Raw genomic sequence first — 20,651 nt, forward strand, 5'->3', positions numbered from 1 at the left:
GGGGGGGGGGGGGGGGGGGGGGGGGGGGGGGGGGGGGGGGGGGGAGAGATGAGAATCAAAGATGCCTCCCTGGGGTGGATGATATTTGGGATATGTTCTGAAGATAAAGTAGCTTTCTGAGCAACAAAGAGGGAAAACCACCTTCTATCTAGACTGGGGTTTGTGTGTGTGGGGGGGTGGGGTGGGGGGAGCTTTTGTCCAATGGAATCACAGTGATCATGGCTTTTTTGTGGGGAGAGGGGATGTGCTGTTTGGGGTGATGGGAACATAACGTGGACAGAAACTTGTTTTAAATGCATGCCTTTATTTTTATGACAACCAATTCTTCATTCAACAAGGATTTATTTGGGCCCTTACTATATGCAAGAAATTGGACGAAGCATAAATAGAAAATAATCATTCCATGCCTCCCAACAAGAACAAACATCTATCAGTTTTCCTGACTTCTTGCTCCTGCCTGGTGTGGAAGCACTGAGCGAGGCGTAGGGCAGGAAGCGACATCGTCCTGCTCTGTGTAGGACGGGTCCCTGCAGTGTACCCACTTGGATCAAAGTATGGGATTCACTAAAGATTGAGGAACAGACTGGAAAATGCACTGAGGAACAGACTGGAAAATGCACTGAGGAACAGACTGGAAAATGCACTGAAGCTGAGGCATAACATGGCCCAACCTGGGCAGCCTTTGGTTTGAAGCCAGTCAGCCTGGGGCCTGAGGAACCGAGGCAGCCTCAGGAGAGCAAGCTGCCAGGAGGTCCTGCCCCGGGGCCCCCGTGAGCCCGCCCACCCGGGCAGCCTGGAGTCTGGGTGCTGAGCCCGCCTGTGAGCAGCTGACCGTGTGCATGTGAGACTGACTCAGGTGGCCACTTAGATGGCTACGCTGTTGGGAATCCGGTCTGGGGACAAGTAGTAATATGGCAGCTTCTTGTTCTTGTTGCGCTCAGCAATCACGCTGACGATGGTGTCAAGGTTCTTGCGGAATCGGGCCATGGCCTCTTTTACAGGCTTCTCAGTGAAATGCTCTTCTGGGTACGTACCCAGGAATAGCTAAGGGCCCGGACATAGACGGACAGGTTAATCTTTGCCGAGGTGATGTAAACTGATAGGCCTTGTCTCACCCCCAGAGACCATCCCTTGGGAAGTGAGCGAGGCAGCATGTGCTCATTTCCCCCTCTCCACCCCCTGCTGAGAAGACCCCAAGAATGCCCCTGGTCTCGGGCCTCAGATAAATGGGAGAAATAGCTGCCCTGCGCATGTGATGGTGCAGGTGAAGGGGGTCCCGCTGGGCCCCGTCCTCTGCCGCACTCCTGCCTTCCCGTCTGGGCTCTGGGGGCCGGCGCTAGCCTCCCCAGCCCAGGACAGCCACAGCCGGACCCTGTTGGGGTGCTGTGCTCATTTCCACACTCACACAGATGTCTGCAGGTTAAAACTAGGTCTATCTTTTTAAAAATTACTGGATTGTTAAAATTGGCAGGTTTCATACCCAGGGCTGGAAAGGGTGGGATTTGGGATTAGTTTGTGGAGGACAGATCAGTCTCAACATTCTCTGACCCAGAAATTCCTCTACTAGGAACGTGTCATCTGGCCCTACTGAACACATGTGCAAAGACACATATACAAAGATGTTCGTGAGGGACCCACACATCAGCAGAGTCCCCAAAGCAACCTCAGTGCCCCCTAAAATGCCCGCGAGTCTGGAGCTGGCTGAACTGGTAGTCATTCTGTGCGACACTGAGCTAATTTCATGGGGTTGTGTCTGAGATACTGAGATACCCAGCTTTGACATTAGGTTCATTAGGTGTATGTGCATGGGAATGTCTGGCAGGATCCCCAGGAACTCTTAGTCGTCCCCTCTGGGTAGTCACCGGTGGAGCAGAGTCCCTGTGCTCTCCTGCCAACCCCCACCCCCTGCCCCGAGCTCCATCCAGGCACATCCTGGGCACCCCCAGCCTCAGAAGTCAAGATTCCCGGAGAGCAGGTGTCCAGCCTAAGCTCTTAATCACAAAGCCCTGAGATGGAAAAATGGGTTAAATCCAGGCGACCTGCCCCCTAGAGGGGGCAGAATGTCTCCCCTGCTCACCTCATTTTCTTGGAACTGGCTTAGTGCCCACACTGCGCCCAGATGCCAGCAGGAGCGGCCACGGTCTGGCAGCATATCCACGATCTGCTCGATGGTGACCACTCCCTTGGCTGTTGGTGGGGGGGCCCGCATGGTTGGGGGGGCATTGGGGATCCAGGAGCACCAGTCATACTGCAGGGACAGCCACAGGCATGGGTGCGCACCTCCTCAGCCAGCTGCCACCCACCTGCAGCGGGCCAGGCCCGTACCTGCCCCGCAGACCGAGCACCCATCCCGACGCCTCTCACCCTCCTTCCCATCACCTCCTCCAGCAGGGCCAGTCCACAGGCCCCCTCTCTGGCTGGCGCCCTCGGCTTAGTGAGCAGAATACACTCAGGGAACATCCAGCTTCTGGCCCCGAGGCTGCCTGAGACCAGCCCCAGAAGACTAGAAAGAGGGGCGGCCCTGTCTGGGCCCATCAGCAGCAGTCAAGGTGACTGGCGATTTCCCACCCAGAGGACCCACCCTGCCTTTGCCCACCTGGCCAAAGTTCACCGCTGCATGCTGGGCTGAGGCTGTGAAGATCACTACCGTTAGGTACTCTGACAGCTTCTCTCTGGTCTTGACGGACTTGGGGAAACCTAGGGCAGAGCCAGGGACTGGCTGAGGCCCTGACCCCAGGGGTGGGGGGGGGGGGAGGCAGTGGGCCGATGACCCACAGGCACCCTCCCCCTGAACCTCCCCCAGTCCCTGAGTTCCCCCACACAAGGGCTTAGGGGGCCCAGGCATGGGTAAGACACTAGGAGGGGACAGCAGCTTGGCCCCAGTGTTCCTGATGTTTCTGACCCTGGTTCTCAGTGGCTGCAGAAAGTCCCTAAGGTGTCCCCATGAGACATACTGGTGAGCAGGGGTCCCTTGGGGGCTGTGGCCCCAGCACCAGGCGCTAAGGTGGACGCCATGGGCCAGCGCTGTCCAAGGAAAGTCAGAGGTGCAGGGAAGAGCAGAAGAGACAGCCAGGAGGAGAGCCGGAGGCGGTCTGTACCTGAGGTCTTCTTGCCCCGCATGCCGTACACATACACATCCTTCACGAAGTCTTGCAGCTCCTGGTCCTCTACCACCACCTGGTCACTCTTGTAGTAGATGCCTACCACCTCAGCTGTGAACCTGGCTCAGGAGGAGGGGCCCAGCTAGGAGCGGGTGACCTGGCCAGGGTTTGCAGGGCCGGGCCCCTGGGCCCCAGGGCAGAGCTCCAGTGGTGACCCTGTGACTTACTTCTTAATGTCCAGACTCGGGTCACTCACCCCCACTCCCACCCACATACCTTCCTCTCTCTTTCTGGGCCCTGACAACGGAGCCATGCCGTGGCCCACAGAGTCAGTGGTCCAGGCCCCTGGCCCGGCCTGTCAATACCCCGGTCCTCTCCTCCTCCAGGAGCTCCTCTCATTCTGCACAGAGCAGGTCCCATAGCCCCAGCGGGCACTCACGTCTTGATGGCCTCCCACACCAGGAGCCCGTCGTCCCGGTAGAAGTAGTAGGGAATGTCCTCTGTGCTGTCCATTCCCCGAGCTTTGATGGCCTCAGGGAAGCACAGGGAGGTGTAGGTCAGGTCCTGCATGGCCCTCTGCACCATCTGCACGTGCCCACCGCCCCCTGTGGCGTTGGCCTTGAGTGGGAGGGGAGAGAGCACCGTGAGCTGAGGCTGGCCACCCCTCGCCAGCCTTCTCACCCAGAGCTCACCATGAGAAACTGTGAAAGGATACTGGGGGGGGCCAGGCTTGCGGATGGGCAAGCCCATGTCCCGGGGGTTTAGGAGGTGGGGTAGGAGGGATGCTTAATTCTGAGAATACCCAGGGCAGCCCAGTGAGGAGGTTAGAAAGGCCCGATCTAATAATGCAGGGGATTGCAGCGGAAGGGGTGTGTGCAGGGACTGGGGGCGGCGGCAGGAGGGCGGGCGCTCGTTCTGAGCACAGGCTGCCGGGAGCACCAGCACTGCTCTCAGTGACCTGAGTTTTGGGCTCAAGAAAGGGGCAGATACTAGCCCCCAGGACCACACACACAACTCTTCGGAGGGCCTGCGTTTGCTTAGGTGAGGGCTGGAGAGATGCACAAGGAGGGATCCTGGTCCTCATCCCAGCACACACGGTGGCTGAGCCACTACAGAACCTTTAAAGGAGAACTTGGGGACTGGGGTGCCACAAGTCGGTGCACAGGGCCGTTTGACCCAAGCTGGAGTGATGGGAGCTGCTCCCTGGACTTTCTATTTGGATGGGAGTGGACAGTCATCGTGTGGGAACACGAGCCTGGAGCTCCCTATGATGAGGTCCCACTCCCCCTCCCACGGGGGAGAGCCTGTCCACAGAGCCTGACTGGGAGAATGGGGCCCACACAGTTTAAAGAGTGGAAGAGTGCCAGCCAGTGTCTCTGTCCCCTGGGGCCATTATTTGAGCCCCTGGGTCCATTTTGGGAGGAGTTGGGAGCCCCCTCTATTATGTACAGGGTTTTGAGATAATACACTTCTTTTCCAGCTTCAGCCGGTTTGACTTGGGTTTTGTCATTTGCAACCCAAACTGGGGCTCAGCCTTACTGATGAGCTGACTGCCTCACTAAGGGGAGGTGGGAGAGGAATAAGGGTGGGGCAAGGGCTGCTGGGAGGGTCCAGGCTTGGTAAGGCTGCAGGGGGTCGGAAGGGGCAAGGTGCTGCCTGGGAGAACGTGAGGGACGGGTAGGGTTTCGGCCCAGCCGAGGGGAGCGTGGGGTGGGAGCGTTGGCCCAGGAGCACCGAGGGCGGGAGGTGGTGCTCCGTGAGGGCAGCAGACCGGAGGGGAGGCAGGATCTACAGCCACAGGCCAGAGGATGGGGGAAAGAGCAGGACGAGGCTACAGGGCGACACAGGCCCCGAGAAGTGCTGAGAAGCAGGCAGTGCACTCGGGAGGGGAGGGGTCACTGGTGGGGAAGGGGCCAGAGCCTGGCCAGAGGGCCTGGGGAGCCTTCAGTCTGAGCGCCTCCAGCCTCCCACCCGTCCCAGGCATGCACCGCCACCCTAGTGCCTCGAGGCCTTGCTCCTGAGAGGACACCTGGCCTGGGGGGTGGAGGTTTGGAGCAGTGGGGCCCTGCAGAGCTGGACGGGAGGTGCCCACCTTGTCAAAGAGGCCGTACTCGCAGATGAGCTGCTCGCGGGCCTTGGTGTTGATGGCGATGGTGAACCGCACGTGTGCCACCAGAAGCTGGGGGGCGGGGGGAGAGCAGGAGAAGGCCTCAAAGAAGGCCTGGCTAGGCCTCCCGACCAGGTCTCCACCCCCCCACGTGCCCCCGGAGACCCCCAGCACCCCACACCCCAGTCCACTGAGGAGGGCTGATGCCAGGGCTGAGGGAGGAAGTGCAGGTCAGGGGAGCTGCTGGGGCCTGGGGACCGCAGCTTTGACGCTTAGTGACGTGAAGATGAAAATGATAATAGCCAGCACTTACACAGAGCTGAACTATGTGCTAGGTACTGTTTTCAACTCTCTGCATTTGTGAACTGTTTGGGTCCTGCCAATAATCCTCTGAGGCAGGTGTACTCTTGGCTCCCTGCTGCACAGATAGGCAAACAGGCCCAGAGAGGTGTCTTGAGCCTGCATCACCCCGGCGGTCAGTGCCAGTAGGATTCAGGAAGAGAGAAGGGCAGTGATGGTGGCGCCTGGGATCAGACAAGGGTCACACTGACCTCATTTGCCTCTTCAAACTCTGCTCCCAGGCCAGCCAGGGCCTGTCTCAGGCCCAGGCCTCGTGTCCTCAGGAACCCACAGGCACAGAGCTGTAGTACCGCCTCCTGGGCATCTCTCCAAGGGCCCCTCTCTGCTGGCTACTCCCGGCCCCAGCCCTGTGGGGGTGTCAGTGCCCCGCCTCCCTCCCTCCGCCCCCCATATGCCAGTGCCCTCCTCCACCGGCTGAGGCGGTAGCTTGCTGTACCTTGAAAATGGGGTGCACAGCGGGCAGCTGGCGGTACAGGGCAATGCCAAAAACCTCAGATACCAGGTGTGTGCGCAGAAGGTGGGTGATGGTCTGGTGGACGTGGAAGTCACTGGAGCGCACCCAGATTTTGGCCAGAAGCCAGTCATATTTTGCATCCGAAGGGAGAAAAATCGGGTTTTCATCTCCTGGGATTTGGTTGAGCTAATACAATGGAGAAAGAAAATACATGGCAATACTTTGTTCTGTATAGCTGTAGGAGAGCCTGGCCTCTTAGGAAATTCCAGAAGAATCCAAATTTCTTAAACAGTGGTCGTGGAGTCATGAGGGGATCGTGGAGGAGGGCAGAGGGCCCAGGGTTTACATTTCCCACCCCAGGGACAACATGTACTAGCTGTAGGATGCTGGACACCTTACTGAGCCTCTCTGAGCTCCGGGTCCACCACCTGCCACACTCTTTACTTACCTCCCAGAGTGAAGGCAAGTGACTAAGATGGCCCAAAAACACCAGCAAGGAGCAGGTTAGGTGCTTAGAGCATGTTGCTCTGCTCTACTACTCATGCCCCCATCTTTCTCACCTCCCTTGCCCGCTCGCGCCCTCCTGGGTTCTGCCCACTGCTCCGACTGCTGCTTTTCCATGTCCCGGATGTTCCCTTCCTCTGTTCTTCCCTTAAATGTTGCTGTCCCCAGGTGCCGGCTGGTTCACCTGGCTTCCCTTCTTGCCCTTGACTAGCTCCTCCAGTTCCCAGGGCTCTAGGTCCTCAGGATGCAGTGGCCTAGGTCCCTGTCATTTGAGCCCAGACCTGTAGCCGGTTGCCTCCTGTCAGAGAGACCAGGCTTGCCTTCCCCTTTCCAGTTTCAACTCCACACTGAAGCCAAGGTGACTTTTTTATTTCTAAAATGCAATTCACATTATGTCAATCTCCTCCTTAAAACCAGTTACCTCTTGGGGAGGAGCAAGATGGCGGAGGAGTAGGAGACCTGGATTTCGTCTGGTCCCAGGAATTCGGCTAGATAGGGATACCATCTAGAATGGCTAGAATGGGTTCTAGAATGGCTAGAAACCATTCTGAACACCTATGAACTCAACAGGAGATCGAAGAAAAGAATAGCAACAACTCTCTGAACAGAAAAGCGACCACTTTCTGGAAGGTAGGACGTGTGGAGAAGTGAATCCGAGGCGATATTCGGGAGGATAGACGGTGGGGGAGGGGGGCTCCATCGGCCGCTTTTGGCAAGTGATAGAGCAGCGGAGCACAAAATCGGAACTTTTAGAAGTTGGCTCTGCTGAGGGACGTCACTCCAGTGGCTAAGCAGGGGGTGGAACCCTCGCGAGACAGTGTGGTCTCAGGACCCTCGGGGTCACAGAAAGACCTGGGGTGCCTGAGTGCGGCAGAGCTCCCAGGGATCAGAGCGGGGAAGCCAGCTGCAGAGACGGAGCCGAGGTGTGGGCTCTCAGCTCGGGGTTGCCATAAACCGTGATCCGTGGCACAGTTGGGCCACTCCTCCTCCAGCAGGGACCCAACAAGCGGCAGATCCGGGGAGACTCCCCTTCCTCCCCCGGGAGGAGTGGCGCGGGAGCGCACCGCAGGGATCTGCTGGGTTTGGAGACTCCACATGGTGTCGGGGCCCAGAGATAGAAATGCTCGGTCACAGGCCGGGTGAGCATGGAGTGTGGCCAGAGACTGGGGAGATGGGAGTGATTGACTACTTTTCCCTGGGGCACACTGAGAAGTGGGGCCCCCGAGTTCTCGGCTCCTCCAGGGCAGAGATTGGGAGGCCGCCATTTTCACTCTCCTCCTCCAAAGCTGTACGGAGAGCTTGCAGGGAACAAAAGCTCCCGAGAGCAAACCCAAGCAGATTACTTAGCCTGGACCAGGCAGGGGTGGGGCAATTCTGCCTCCGGCAAAGACATTTGGGAACCACGGCAACAGGCCCCTCACCCAGAAGATCAGCAAGAACAGCCAGTCAAGACCAAGTTTACCCATCAATGAGAACGGCAGAACTCCAGCGCCAGGGGAATACTGCACATAGAATTCATGGGTTTTTCTCCCTGATTCTTCAGTCTTTCAAAGTTAATTGTTTAAATTTTCTTTATTTTTTTCGAATTTTTCTTCTTTTTCAGCCAACATCTTATCAATTCCTTTTTTAAAATCTTTGGGTGCCTGGGTGGCTCAGTTGGTTAAGCGACTGCCTTCAGCTCAGGTCATGATCCTGGAGTCCCGGGATCGAGTCCCTCATCGGGCTCCCTGCTCGGCAGGGAGTCTGCTTCTCACTCTCCCACTCCCCATTTGTGTACCCTCTCTCGCTGTGTCTTTCTCTGTCAAATAAATAAATAAAATCTTTAAAAAAAAAATCTTTTTTAATTTTCATTTTACAGTCATATTCTATCTCTTCATGTATTTAACCTTATTTTTTGTATATATATAAGTTTTTCTTTCTTTAAAATTTCCAGATACAGTGTCTTCTAACGGACCAAAATATACCCTAAATCTAGTGTATGGCTTTGTTCTAGTCTCCCGCCTGATCATTCTCTCCCCCCACCTTTTTAAAAAATTTTTTCAACCAACTTCTTACCTTATCAGTTCCTTTTTAAAAATCCTTAATTTTCATCTTTACAGTCATATGCCATCCGTTTATCATGTTTACCCTTATTTTTGTATATATATAAGTTTTTCTTTCTTTCAAATTTTGGGAGGCAGTTTTTTCTAACAGACCAAAATACACCCAAAATCTAGTGTGGCTCTGTTGTATTTACCAGCCTGATCATTTTTTTTCCCTTTCTTTTCTCCCTGGTTTTGGGTCTCTTCTGATTTGTTTAGTGTATATTTTTCTGGGGTTGTTGTTACCCTGTTAGCATTTTGTTCTCTCATTCATCTATTCACCTCTGGACAAAAATGACAAGACAGAAAAACACCTCAAAAAAAAAAAAACAAGAGGCAGTACCGACTGCCAGGGACCTAATCAATATGGACATTAGTAAGATGTCGGAACTAGAGTTCAGAATGACGATTTTAAAGATACTAGCTGGGCTTGAAAAAAGCATGGAAGATAGTAGAGAATCCCTTTCTGGAGAAATAAAAGAACTAAAATGTAACCAAGTCAAAATAAAAAAGGCTATTAATGAGGTGCAATAAAAAATGGAGGCTCTAACTGCTAGGATAAATGAGGCAGAAGAGAGAATTAGTGATATAGAAGACCAAATGATGGAGAATAAAGAAGCTGAGAAAAAGAGAGATAAACAACTACTGGATCACGAGGGCAGAATTCAAGAGATAAGTGATACCATAAGATGAAACAACATTAGGATAATTGGGATCCCAGAAGAAGAAGAAGAAAGAGAGAGAGGGGCAGAAGGTATATTGGAGCAAATTATAGCAGAGAACGTCCCTAATTTGGGGAAGGAAACAGGCATCAAAATCCAGGAGGCACAGAGAACCGCCCTCAAAATCAATAAAAATAGGTCAACGTCTAAGAGTAAAACTTACAAGTCTCAGAGATAAGAGAAAATCCTGAAAGCAGCTTGGGAAAAGAGGTCTGTAACCTACAACTGTAGAAACATTAGATTGGCAGCAGACCTATCCACAGAAACCTGGCAGGCCAGAAAGGACTGGCATGATATAGTCAGAGCACTAAACGAGAAAAATATGCAGCCAAGAATATCCAGCTAGGCTGTCACTGAAAATAGAAGGAGAGATAAAAAGCTTCTAGGACAAACAAAAACTAAAAGAATTTGTGAATACCAAATCAGCCCTACAAGAAATATTAAAAGGGGTCCTCTAAGAAAAGAGAGAGCCTAAAAGCAACATAGACCAGAAAGGAACACAGACAATATACAGTAACAGTCACCTTACAGGCAATATAATGGCACTAAATTCATATCTTTCAATAATTACCCTGAATGTAAATGGGCTAAATGCCCCAATCAAAAGACACAGGCTATCAGATTGGATAAAAAAACAAGACCCATCGATATGCTGTCTGCAAGAGACTCATTTTAGACCCAAAGACACCTCCAGATTGAAAGTGAGGGGGTGGAAAACCATTTACCATGCTAATGGACACCAAAAGAAAGCTGGGGTGGAAATCCTTATAACAGATGAATTAGATTTTAAATCAAAGACTATAATAAGAGATGAGGAAGGACATTACATTCCTACTTAAAGGGTCTATCCAACAAGAAGATCTAACAATTGTAAATATCTATGGCCCTAACATGGGAGCAGCCAACTATATAAGCCAATTAATAACAAAATCAAAGAAACACATTGACAACAATACAATAATAGTAGGGGACTTTAACACCCCCCTCACTGAAATGGAGAGATCATCTGAGCAAAATATCAACAAGGAAATAAAGGCTTTAAATGACACACTGGACCAAATGGACTTCACAGATATATTCAGAACATTCTATCCCAACGCAACAGAATACACATTCTTCTCTAGTGCCCATGGAACATTCTCCAGAATAGATCACATCCTAGGTCACAAATCAGGTCTCAACCAGTACCATAAGACTGGGATCATTCCCAGTATATTTTCTGACCACAATGCTTTGACACTAGAACTTAATCACAAGAGGAAAGTCGGAAAGAACTCAAATCCATGGAGGCTAAAGAGCATCCTACTAAAGAATGAATGGGTCAACCAGGAAATTAAAGAAGAATTAAAAAAATTCATGGAAACAAATGAAAATGAAAACACAGCTGCTCAAAATCTTTGGGATGCAGGAAAGGTTGTCCTAAGAGGAAAGTATATAGCAATACAAGCCTTTCTCAAGAAACAAGAAAGGTCTCAAATACACAACCTAACCCTACACCTAAAGGAGCTGGAGAGAGAACAGCAAATAAAGCCTAAACCCAGCAGGAGAAGAGAAATAATAAAGATCAGAGCAGAAATCAATGAAATAGAAACCAAAAGAACAGTAGAACAGATCAACGAAACTAGGAGCTGGTTCCTTGAAAGAATTAATAAGATTGATAAACCCCTGGCCAGACATATCAAAAAGAAAAGAGAAAGGACCCAAATAAATAAAATCATGAATGAAAGAGGAGATCACAACCAACACCAAAGAAATACAATTATAAGAACATATTATGAGCAACTATATGCCAGCAAATTAGACAGTCTGGAAGAAATGGATGCATTCCTAGAGACCTATAATCTACCAAAACTGAACCAGGAAGAAATAGAAAACCTGAACAGACCCAAAACCAGTAAGGAAATTGAAGCAGTCATCATAAATCTCCCAACAAACAAGAGCCCAGGGCCAGATGGCTTCCCAGGGGAATTCTACCAAACATTTCAAGAAGAATTAATACCTATTCTTCTGAAACTGTTCCAAAAAATAGAAATGGAACGAAAACTTCCAAACTCGTTTTATGAGGCCAGCATTACCTTAATCCCAAAACCAGACAAAGACCCCATCAAAAAGGAGAACTACAGACCAGTATCCCTGATGAACATGGATGCAAAAATGCTCAGCAAAATACCAGCCAATAGGATCCAACAGTACATAGAAAGGATTATTCACCATGACCATGTGGGATTTATTCCTGGGCTGCAAGGTTGGTTCAACATCCACAAATCAATCAATGTGATACAGTACATTAATAAAAGAAAGAACAAGAACCATATGACACTCTCAATAGATGCAAAAAAAGCATTTGACAAAGTACAGCATCCTTTCTTGAATACAACTCTTCAGAGTATAGGGATAGAGGGTACATACCTCAATATCATAAAAGCCATCTATGAAAAACCCACAGCAAATATCCTCAATGGGGAAAGATGAGATAATTTCCCTTAAGATCAGGAACCCGTCAAGGATGCCCACTCTCACCACTATTGTTCAACATAGTACTAGAAGTCCTAGCCTCAGCAATCAGACAACAAAAAGAAATAAAAGGTATCCGAATCAGCAAAGAAGAAGTCAAACTCTCACTCTTTGCAGATGATATGATACCTTATGTGGAAAACCCAAAAGACTCCACCCCAAAACTGCTAGAACTCATACAGGAATTCAGTCAACTGGCAGGATATAAAATCAATGCACAGAAATCAGTGGCATTTCTATACACCAACAACAAGACAGAAGAAAGAGAAATTAAGGAGTCGATCCCATTTACAATTGCACCCAAAACCATAAGATACCTAGGAATAAATCTAACCAAAGAGGCAAAGGATCTGTACTCAGAAAACTATAAAATACTCATGAAAGAAATTGAGGAAGACACAAAGAAATGGAAAAAAGTCCCATGCTCATGGATTGGAAGAACAAATATTGTGAAGATGTCAATGCTACCTAGAGCAATCTACACATTCAATGCAATCCCTATCAAAATACCATCCACTTTTTTCAAAGAAATGGAACAAACAATCCTAAAATTTGTATGGAACCAGAAAAGACCCCGCATAGCCAGAGGAATGTTGAAAAAGAAAAGCAAAGCTGGCGGCATCACAATTCTGGACTTCAAGCTCTATTACAAAGCTGTAATCATCAAGACAGTATGGTTCTGGCACAAAAACAGACACAAAGATCAATGGAACAGAATAGGCAGCCCAGAAATGGACCCTCAACTCTATGGTCAACTAATCTTCAACAAAGCAGGAAGAATGTCCAGTGGAAAAAAGAGTCTCTTCAACAAATGGTGTTGGGGAAATTGGACAGCCACATGCAGAAGAATGAAACTGGACCATTTCCTTACACCACACACAAAAATAGACTCAAAATGGATGAAAGACCTAAAGGTGAGACAGGAATCCATCAAAATCCTTGAGGAGAACACATGCAACAACCTCTTCGACCTCAGCTGCAGCAACTTCTTCTTAGACACATCGCCAAAGGCAAGGGAAGCCAGGGCAAAAATGAACTATTGGGACTTCATCAAGATACAAAGCTTTTGCACAGCAAAGGAAACAGTCAACAAAACCAAAAGATAACTGACAGAATGGGAGAAGATATTTGCAAATGACATATCAGATAAAGGTCTAGTATCCAAAATCTATAAAGAACTTATCAAACTCAACACCCAAAGAACAAATAATGCAATCAGGAAATGGGCAGAAGACATGAACAGACATTTCTGCAAAGAAGACATCGAAATGGACAAAAGACACATGAAAAAGTGTTCAACATCACTCAGCATCAGGGAAATCCAAATCAAAACCTCAATGAGATACCACCTCACACCACTCAGAATTGCTAAAATTAACAAGTGAGGAAATGACAGATGTTGGCAAGGATGTGGAGAAAGGGGAACCCTCCTACACTGTTGGTGAGAATGCAAGCTGGTGCAGCCACTCTGGAAAACAGAATGGAGGTTCCTCAAAAAGTTGGAAATAAGAGGGAAGGAAAAGATGGCAGAGGAGTAGGGGACCCTATTCCAACCAGTCCCCAGAATTGAGCTGAATATCTACCAGACCACTCTGAACACCCACGAAATCAGCCTGAGATGTAAGAAGATAGATCTGGATCTCTGCAAACAGAATATTGCAGGTGTTTGGTTTTGCGGTATGAAGCGGGGAGCCATGATTCCACGAGCACATATTGGAAGATAAATGGAATGGGGGGGATCCTACACCACTGGTGAGCAACAGCCTCCTGTACTGGGGACAGGGCACAGACTCACAGACTGGTAGCAGCGGGGAAAGAACTTTAGGGCAGCCCCCCAGACTGAAACCTGGAGTGGCGGGGCCGTGTGCAAACTGGGGGTGCTGGCAGTTTTAGAAGCACAAAGGGCAGAGACGTGCCCCTGTGCCCCAACCTGGAGGCAAGGACTGGGAGCCCTGCTGAGGGGCACACAAGCCAGGACACTGAAGTTTATAGCAGCACAGACAGAAACAGAGACAGTGTGGCCTGGAGAGCTCACTGAAGAACAGACTGTGATCTCTCCGCTCTGAGGCAGAGGGTTGGAAACAATCTCTTCTACTCTGACTCTCGGAAGAGATGCAGAAAGCCTCCAGAGAACAAAAGCCCCCCAAAATCGGTTTTCATGAGCCCATCCCCCCCCCAGGGGGCAGGGCAACTCTGCCCAAACAGGGTTGCCTGAGTAACAGCACGGCAGGCCCCTCCCCCAGAAGACAGGCTAGGAAAACAAGAGGCCAGCAATCCCAAGGTCCCTAGAAAACAGGTGCATCTTGCTTGGGTTGTGGTCAATAATTTGGATTCTACACATTCCCTCAAACACACATCAACAGAATGACTAGGAGGAGGAACCCCAAAAATAGGAAAGACTCAGAGATTATGATTTATGCCGCAGATTTACCAATGGATTCAGATATAACCAAGATGTCGGAGATGGAAATTCAGGCTAGCAATTGTGAAGACAATAGCTAGAATGGAGAAATCAATTAATGGCAACATACAGTCTCTAAGGGCAGAAATGAAAGCTGAATTGGCAGAACTTAAAAATGCTATCAATGAGATCCAATCCAATCTAGATAATCTAACAGCTAGGGTAAGTGAGGCAGAGGAATGAATAAGCGACCTGGAAGACAATATAATAGATAAAAAGGGAAAAGAGGAGGCCAGGGAAAAACAACTCAGAAGCCATGAACATAGAATCAGAGAAATAAGTGACACCATGAAGCATTCCAGTGTCAGAATTATTGGAATCCGGAGGGGGTGGAGAGAGAGAGAGGACTAGACGATATATTTGAGCAAATCATAGCTGAGAACTTCCCTAATCTGGGGAATGAAACAAACATTCGTGTCCTAGAGGCAGAGAGGACCCCTCCGAAGATCAAGGAAAACAGGCGAACACCCTGGCATGTAATAGTAAAACTCGCAAATCTTAGAACCAAGGAAACCATCTTAAGGGGAGTTAGGGGGAAGAGATTCCTTACGTACAGAGGGAGGAACATCAGAATAACGTCAGACCTATCCACAGAGACCTGGCAAGCCAGAAAGGGCTGGCAAGACATATTCAGGGTACTAAATGAGAAGAACATGCAGCCAAGAATACTTTATCCGGCAAGGCTGTCATTTAGAATGGATGGAGAGATGCAGAGCTTCCAAGACCAGCAGCAACTGAAAGAATATGTGACCACTAAGCCGACCTGACAAGAAATATTAAGGGGGGTTCTATAAAAGGAGAAAGACCCCAAGAATGATATACAACAGAAATATACAGGGACAAGCTATAAAAACAAGGTCTTCACAGGCAACAAGATGACAATAAATTCATATCTTTCAATAATCACTCTCAATGTGAACGTCCTAAATGCTCCCATAAAAGGGCACAGCATTGCAGATTGGATAAAGACAGGACCCATCCATATGCTGTCTACAAGAGATTCATGTTGAACCTAAAGATACATCCAGACTGAAAGTGAAGGGATGGAGATCCATCTTCCATGCCAGCGGACCTCAAAAGAAAGCTGGGGTAGCAATTCTTATATCAGACAAATTAGATTTTAAATTAAGGCTGTAGTTAGAGACACAGAAGGACAGTATATCATTCTTAAAGGGTCTATCCAACAAGAAGATCTAACAATTGTATCTACGCCCCCAACATGGGAGCAGCCATCTACATAAGCCAACTGTTAACCAAAATAAAGTGTCATATTGATAACAATACGTTAATTGTAGGAGACCTCAATACTCCACTCTCAGCAATGGACAGATCATCTAAGCAGAAAATCAACAAGGAAACAAGAGCTTTGAATCATACACTGGACCAGATGGACCTCATAGATATTTACAGAACATTCCACCCTAAAACAACAGAATACTCATTCTTCTCAAGCGCACATGGAACTTTCTCCAGAATAGATCACATACTGGGTCACAAATCAGGTCTCAACTGATACCAAAAGATTGACATTATTCCCTGCATATTCTCAGACCATAATGCTTTAAAACTGGAACTCAATCACAAGAAAAAATCTGGCAGAAATTCAAACACTTGGAAGCTAAAGACCACTCTGCTCAAGAATGTTTGGGTCAACCAAGAAATCAAAGAAGAACTTAAACAATTCATGCAAACCAATGAGAACGAAAACACATCAGTCCAAAACCTATGGGATACTGCAAAGGTGGTACTAAGGGTACCAAGGTACATAGCCATCCAAGCCTCACTCAAAAAAATAGAAAAATCCCGAATTCACCAACTAACTCTACACCTTAAAGAACTGGAGAAAAAGCAACAAACGATGCCTAAGCCTTGCATTAGAAGAGAAATAATTAAGATTAGAGCAGAGATCAATGAATTAGAAATCAGAAACACAGTAGATCTGATCAACGAAACTAGAAGCTGGTTCTTTGAAAGAATAAGATTGATAAACCACTGGCCAGACTTATCCAAAAGAAAAGAGAAAGGACCCAAATTAATAAAATTATGAATGAAAGGGGAGAGATCACGACTAACACCAAGGAAAGAGAAACAATTATTAGAAATTATTATCAACAACTATATGCCAATAAATTATGCAACCTGGAAGCAATGGATCCCTTCCTGGAAACCTATAAACTGCCAAGACTTAAACAGGAAGAAATTGACAACCTGAATAGGCCAATAACCAGTAACGAGGTTGAAGCAGTGATCAAAAACCTCCCAAAAAACAAGAGTCCAGGGCTTGATGGATTCCCTGGGGAATTCTACCAAACATTCAAAGAAGAAATAATACCTATTCTCCTGAAGCTGTTTCAAAAAATAGAAACAGAAGGAAAGCTTCCAGGCTCATTCTATGAGGCCAACATTACCTTAATCCCCAAACCAGGCAAAGACCCCATCAAAAAGGAGAATTTCAGACTGATATCCCTGATGCATATGGATGCCAAAATTCTCAACAAAATCCTAGCTAATAGGATCCAACAATACATTAAAAGGATCATCCATCACGACCAAGTGGGATTTATCCCCGGGATGCAAGGGTGGTTCAACATTCGCAAATCAATCAATGTGATAGAACACATTGATAAGAGGAGAGAGTAGAACCATACGGTCCTCTCAATTGATGCAGAAAAAGCATTTGACAAAATACAACATCCTTTCCTGATTAAAACTCTTCAGAATATAGGGATAGAGGGAACATTCCTCAAGTTCATAAAATCCATCTATGAAAACCCACAGCAAATATCATTCTCAATGGGGAAAAGATGAGAGCTTTTCCCTTAAGACCAGGAACACATCCAGGATGCCCACTCTTGCCACTATTATTCAACATAGTACTAGAAGTCCTGGCAACAGCAATCAGACAACAAAAAGAAATAAAAGCTATTCAAATTGGGAAAGAAGAAGTCAAACTCTCTCTCTTTGCAGATGACATGATACTTTATGTGGAAAATCCAAAAGACCCCACCCCCAAATTACTAGAACTCATACAGCAATTCAGTAATGTGGCAGGATACAAAATCAATGCACGGAAATCAGTTGCTTTTTTATACACTAACAATGCAACTGTAGAAAGAGAAATTAGAGAAATGATTCCATTTACAATAGCAACAAAAACCATAAGATACCTTGGAATAAACCTAACCAAAGAGGTAAAGGATCTATACTCTAGGAACTACAGAACACTCATGAAAGAAATTGAAGAAGACACAAAAAGATGGAAAAATATCCCATGATCATGGATCGGAAGAATAAACATTGTTAAAGTGTCTATGCTGCCCAGAGCAATGTATACCTTCAACGCCATCCTGATCAAAATTCCAATGACATTTTTCAAAGTGCTGGAATAAACAATCCTAAAATTTGTATGGAATCAGAAAAGACCCCGAATTGCCAAGGAAATGTTGAAAAGGAAAAACAAAGCTGGGGGCATCATGTTGCTGGGTTTCAAGCTATATTACAAAGCTGTGATCACCCAGACACCATGGTACTGGCACAAAAACAGACATATAGACCAATGGAACAGAATAGAGAACCCAGATATGGACCCTCAACTCCATGGTCAAATAATCTTTGACAAAGCAGGAAAAAACATGCAATGGAAAAAAGACAGTCTCTTCAATAAATGGTGCTGGGAAAATTGGACGGCTATATACAGAAGAATGAAACTCGACCATTCTCTAACACCATTGCAAAGATAAACTCAAAATGGATGAAAGACCTCAATGTGAGACAGGAATCCATCAAAATCCTAGAGGAGAACATAGACAATAACCTCTCTGACATCGGCCACAGCAACTTCTTTCAAGATACATCTCCAAAAGCTACTGAAACGAAAGCAAAAATGAACTTTTGGGACTTCATCAAGATAAAAAGCTTCTGCACAGCAAAGGAAACAGTCAACAAAACAAAGAGGCAACCCACAGAATGGGAGAAGATATTTGCAAATGACACTACAGACAAAGGGGCTGATATCCAAGATGTATAAAGAACTTCTCAAACTGAACACCCAAAAAACAAATAATGAAATAAAAAAATGGGCAGAAGACATGAACAGACACTTTTCAAAAGAAGACATACAAATGGCTAACAGACACATGAAAAAATATTCATCATCATTAGCCATCAGGGAAATTTAGATTGAGACCCACACTGAGATATCAACTTACACCAGTTAGAATGGCAAAAATTGACAAGGCAAGAAACAAGAAATGTTGGAGAGGTTGTGGAGAAAGGGGAACCCTCTTACACTGTTGGTGGGAATGCAAGTTGGTACAGCCACTTTGGAAAACAGTGTGGAGGTTCCTCAAAAAATTAAAAATAAAGCTACCCTATGACCCAGCAATTGCACTCCTGGGTATTTACTCCAAAGACACAGATGTAGTGAAAAGAAGGGCCATATGCACCCCAATGTTCATAGCAGCAATGTCCTCAAAAGCCAAATTGTGGGGGAAAGAGCCGAGATGCCCTTCAACAGATGAACGGATAAAGAAGATGTGGTCCATATATACAATGGAATATTACTCTACCATCAGAAAGGATGAATAGCCAACTTTTACATCAACATGGATGGGACTGGAGGAGATTATGCTAAGTGAAATAAGTCAAGCAGAGAAAGTCATTTATCATATGGTTTCACTCATTTGTGGAACATAAGGAATAGCATGGAAGACATTAGGAGAAGGAAGGGAAAAATGAAGTGGGGGAAATTGGAGGGGGAGATGAACCATGAGAGATTATGGACTCTGAGAAACAAACTGAGGGTTTTAGAGGGGAGGGGGATGGGGGGATGGGTTAGCCCAGTGATGAGTATTAAGGAGGGCACATACTGCATGGAGCACTGGGTGTTATATGAAAACAATAAATCATGGATCACTACATCAAAAACTAATGATGTAATGTATGGTGACTAACATAACATAATAAAATTAAATTAAATTAAAAATAAAAGTTGAAAATAGAGCTACCATATGACCCAGACATTGCACTACTGGGCATTTACCCCAAAGATACAAATGTAGTGATCTGAAGGGCACCTGCGTCCCAATGTTTATAGCAACAATGTCCACAATAGCCAAACTATGGAAAGAGCCAAGATGTCCATCAACAGATGAATGGATAAAGAAGATGTGGTATATATATATATGTATACACACACAATGGAATATTATGCAGCCATCAAAAAAACCCCCAAAATCTTACCATTTGCTATGACGTGGATGGAACTAGAGGGTATGATGCTAAGCGAAAAAAGTCAGAGAAAGACAAGTACCATATGATCTCAGTGGTATGAGGAATTTGAGAAACAAGACAGAGGATCACAGGGGAAGAGAGGAAAAAATAAAACAAGATGAAACCAGAGAGGGAGACAAGCCATAAGAGACTCTTAATCTCAGGAAACAAACTGAGGGTTGCTGGAGTGCTGGGGGGTGGGAGGGATGGGGTGGCTGGGTGATAGACATTGGAGAGGGTATGTGCTATGGCGAGTGCTGTGAATTGTGTAAGACTGTTGAATCACAGACCTGTACCCCTGAAACAAATACATTACATGTTTATAAAAAAAAAAAAAGATAGTAGGAAGGGAAAAATGAAGGGGGGAAATCGGAGGACAAGGCAAACCATGAGAGACTATGGACTCTGAGAAACAAACTGAGGGTTCTAGAGGGGAGGGGGGTGGGAGGATGTGTTAGCCCCATGATGGGTATTAAGGAGAGCACGTTCTGCATGGAGCACTGGGTGTTACAAGCAAACAATGAATCATGGAACACTACATCTAAAACTAATGATGTAATGTATGGTGACTAACATAACATAATAAAATAAATTTAAAAAAATAAACAGCACCCCCGCCCCTCCCTCTGGTTGTACCCCTCCCACACTCCACGCCTCATGGACTCCCTTCCCTTTCACTGGCTCCACCTCTCCTGCTACCCCACCCTACCCACCGTCCCACCCCTCCCACAGCCTGCACCCCTCCCTGGAGCTTCACTCGTTCTGTACTAATTGCCTGGCCCCACAGACACTGGCCTCAGCACCCGGTCTCCCAGCACGTATGGGTGGCCTGCCACGCTCTGGAACATGGCTCTGCTGTGTGGGGATTCATTGAATCCGCACCAGCACCCTGCCAGGTATTCCTTGCCATTTTACACTGAAGGAAACTGAGGCTCAGAGTGGTTGTGTAGGTCTCCCAAGTCACACGGTGGGTAAATAGATGAGCTGGGATGGGACCCGGGCACTGCCTTCAGCCTTCCTCTTCACTCTCACTGCCTGGGCCAGACTCTCCCTTGCTTTCTCCCTTGAAGGCCATG

General features: G+C 47.4%; 1 protein-coding gene across 3 annotated transcripts in view; it reads right to left on the reverse strand.

Moving 5' to 3' along the window:
• Positions 1-687: 687 nt before the first annotated feature.
• ALOX5 (arachidonate 5-lipoxygenase) overlaps positions 688-20,651 on the reverse strand; it is an 80,224-nt gene continuing 60,260 nt past the window's right edge. Inside the window, exons 8-14 of one of the 3 annotated variants that reach the window (XM_044916539.1) lie at positions 6,005-6,208; positions 5,194-5,280; positions 3,541-3,632; positions 3,099-3,220; positions 2,597-2,697; positions 2,078-2,248; positions 688-1,044 (exon numbers count right to left, since the gene is read on the reverse strand). In XM_044916539.1, coding sequence (XP_044772474.1) covers positions 865-1,044; positions 2,078-2,248; positions 2,597-2,697; positions 3,099-3,220; positions 3,541-3,632; positions 5,194-5,280; positions 6,005-6,208 — 957 coding nt within the window. In that variant the 3' untranslated portion in view covers positions 688-864. Of the gene's footprint in view, positions 1,045-2,077; positions 2,249-2,596; positions 2,698-3,098; positions 3,221-3,540; positions 3,720-5,193; positions 5,281-6,004; positions 6,209-20,651 lie in introns of all 3 variants that reach the window. The other 2 variants (XM_021699719.2, XM_044916540.1) reach the window with 2 other exon arrangements.

The sequence above is a fragment of the Neomonachus schauinslandi genome, chromosome 6, assembly GCF_002201575.2.
Source record: "Neomonachus schauinslandi chromosome 6, ASM220157v2, whole genome shotgun sequence".
NCBI classification, from domain to species: Eukaryota; Metazoa; Chordata; class Mammalia; order Carnivora; family Phocidae; genus Neomonachus; species Neomonachus schauinslandi.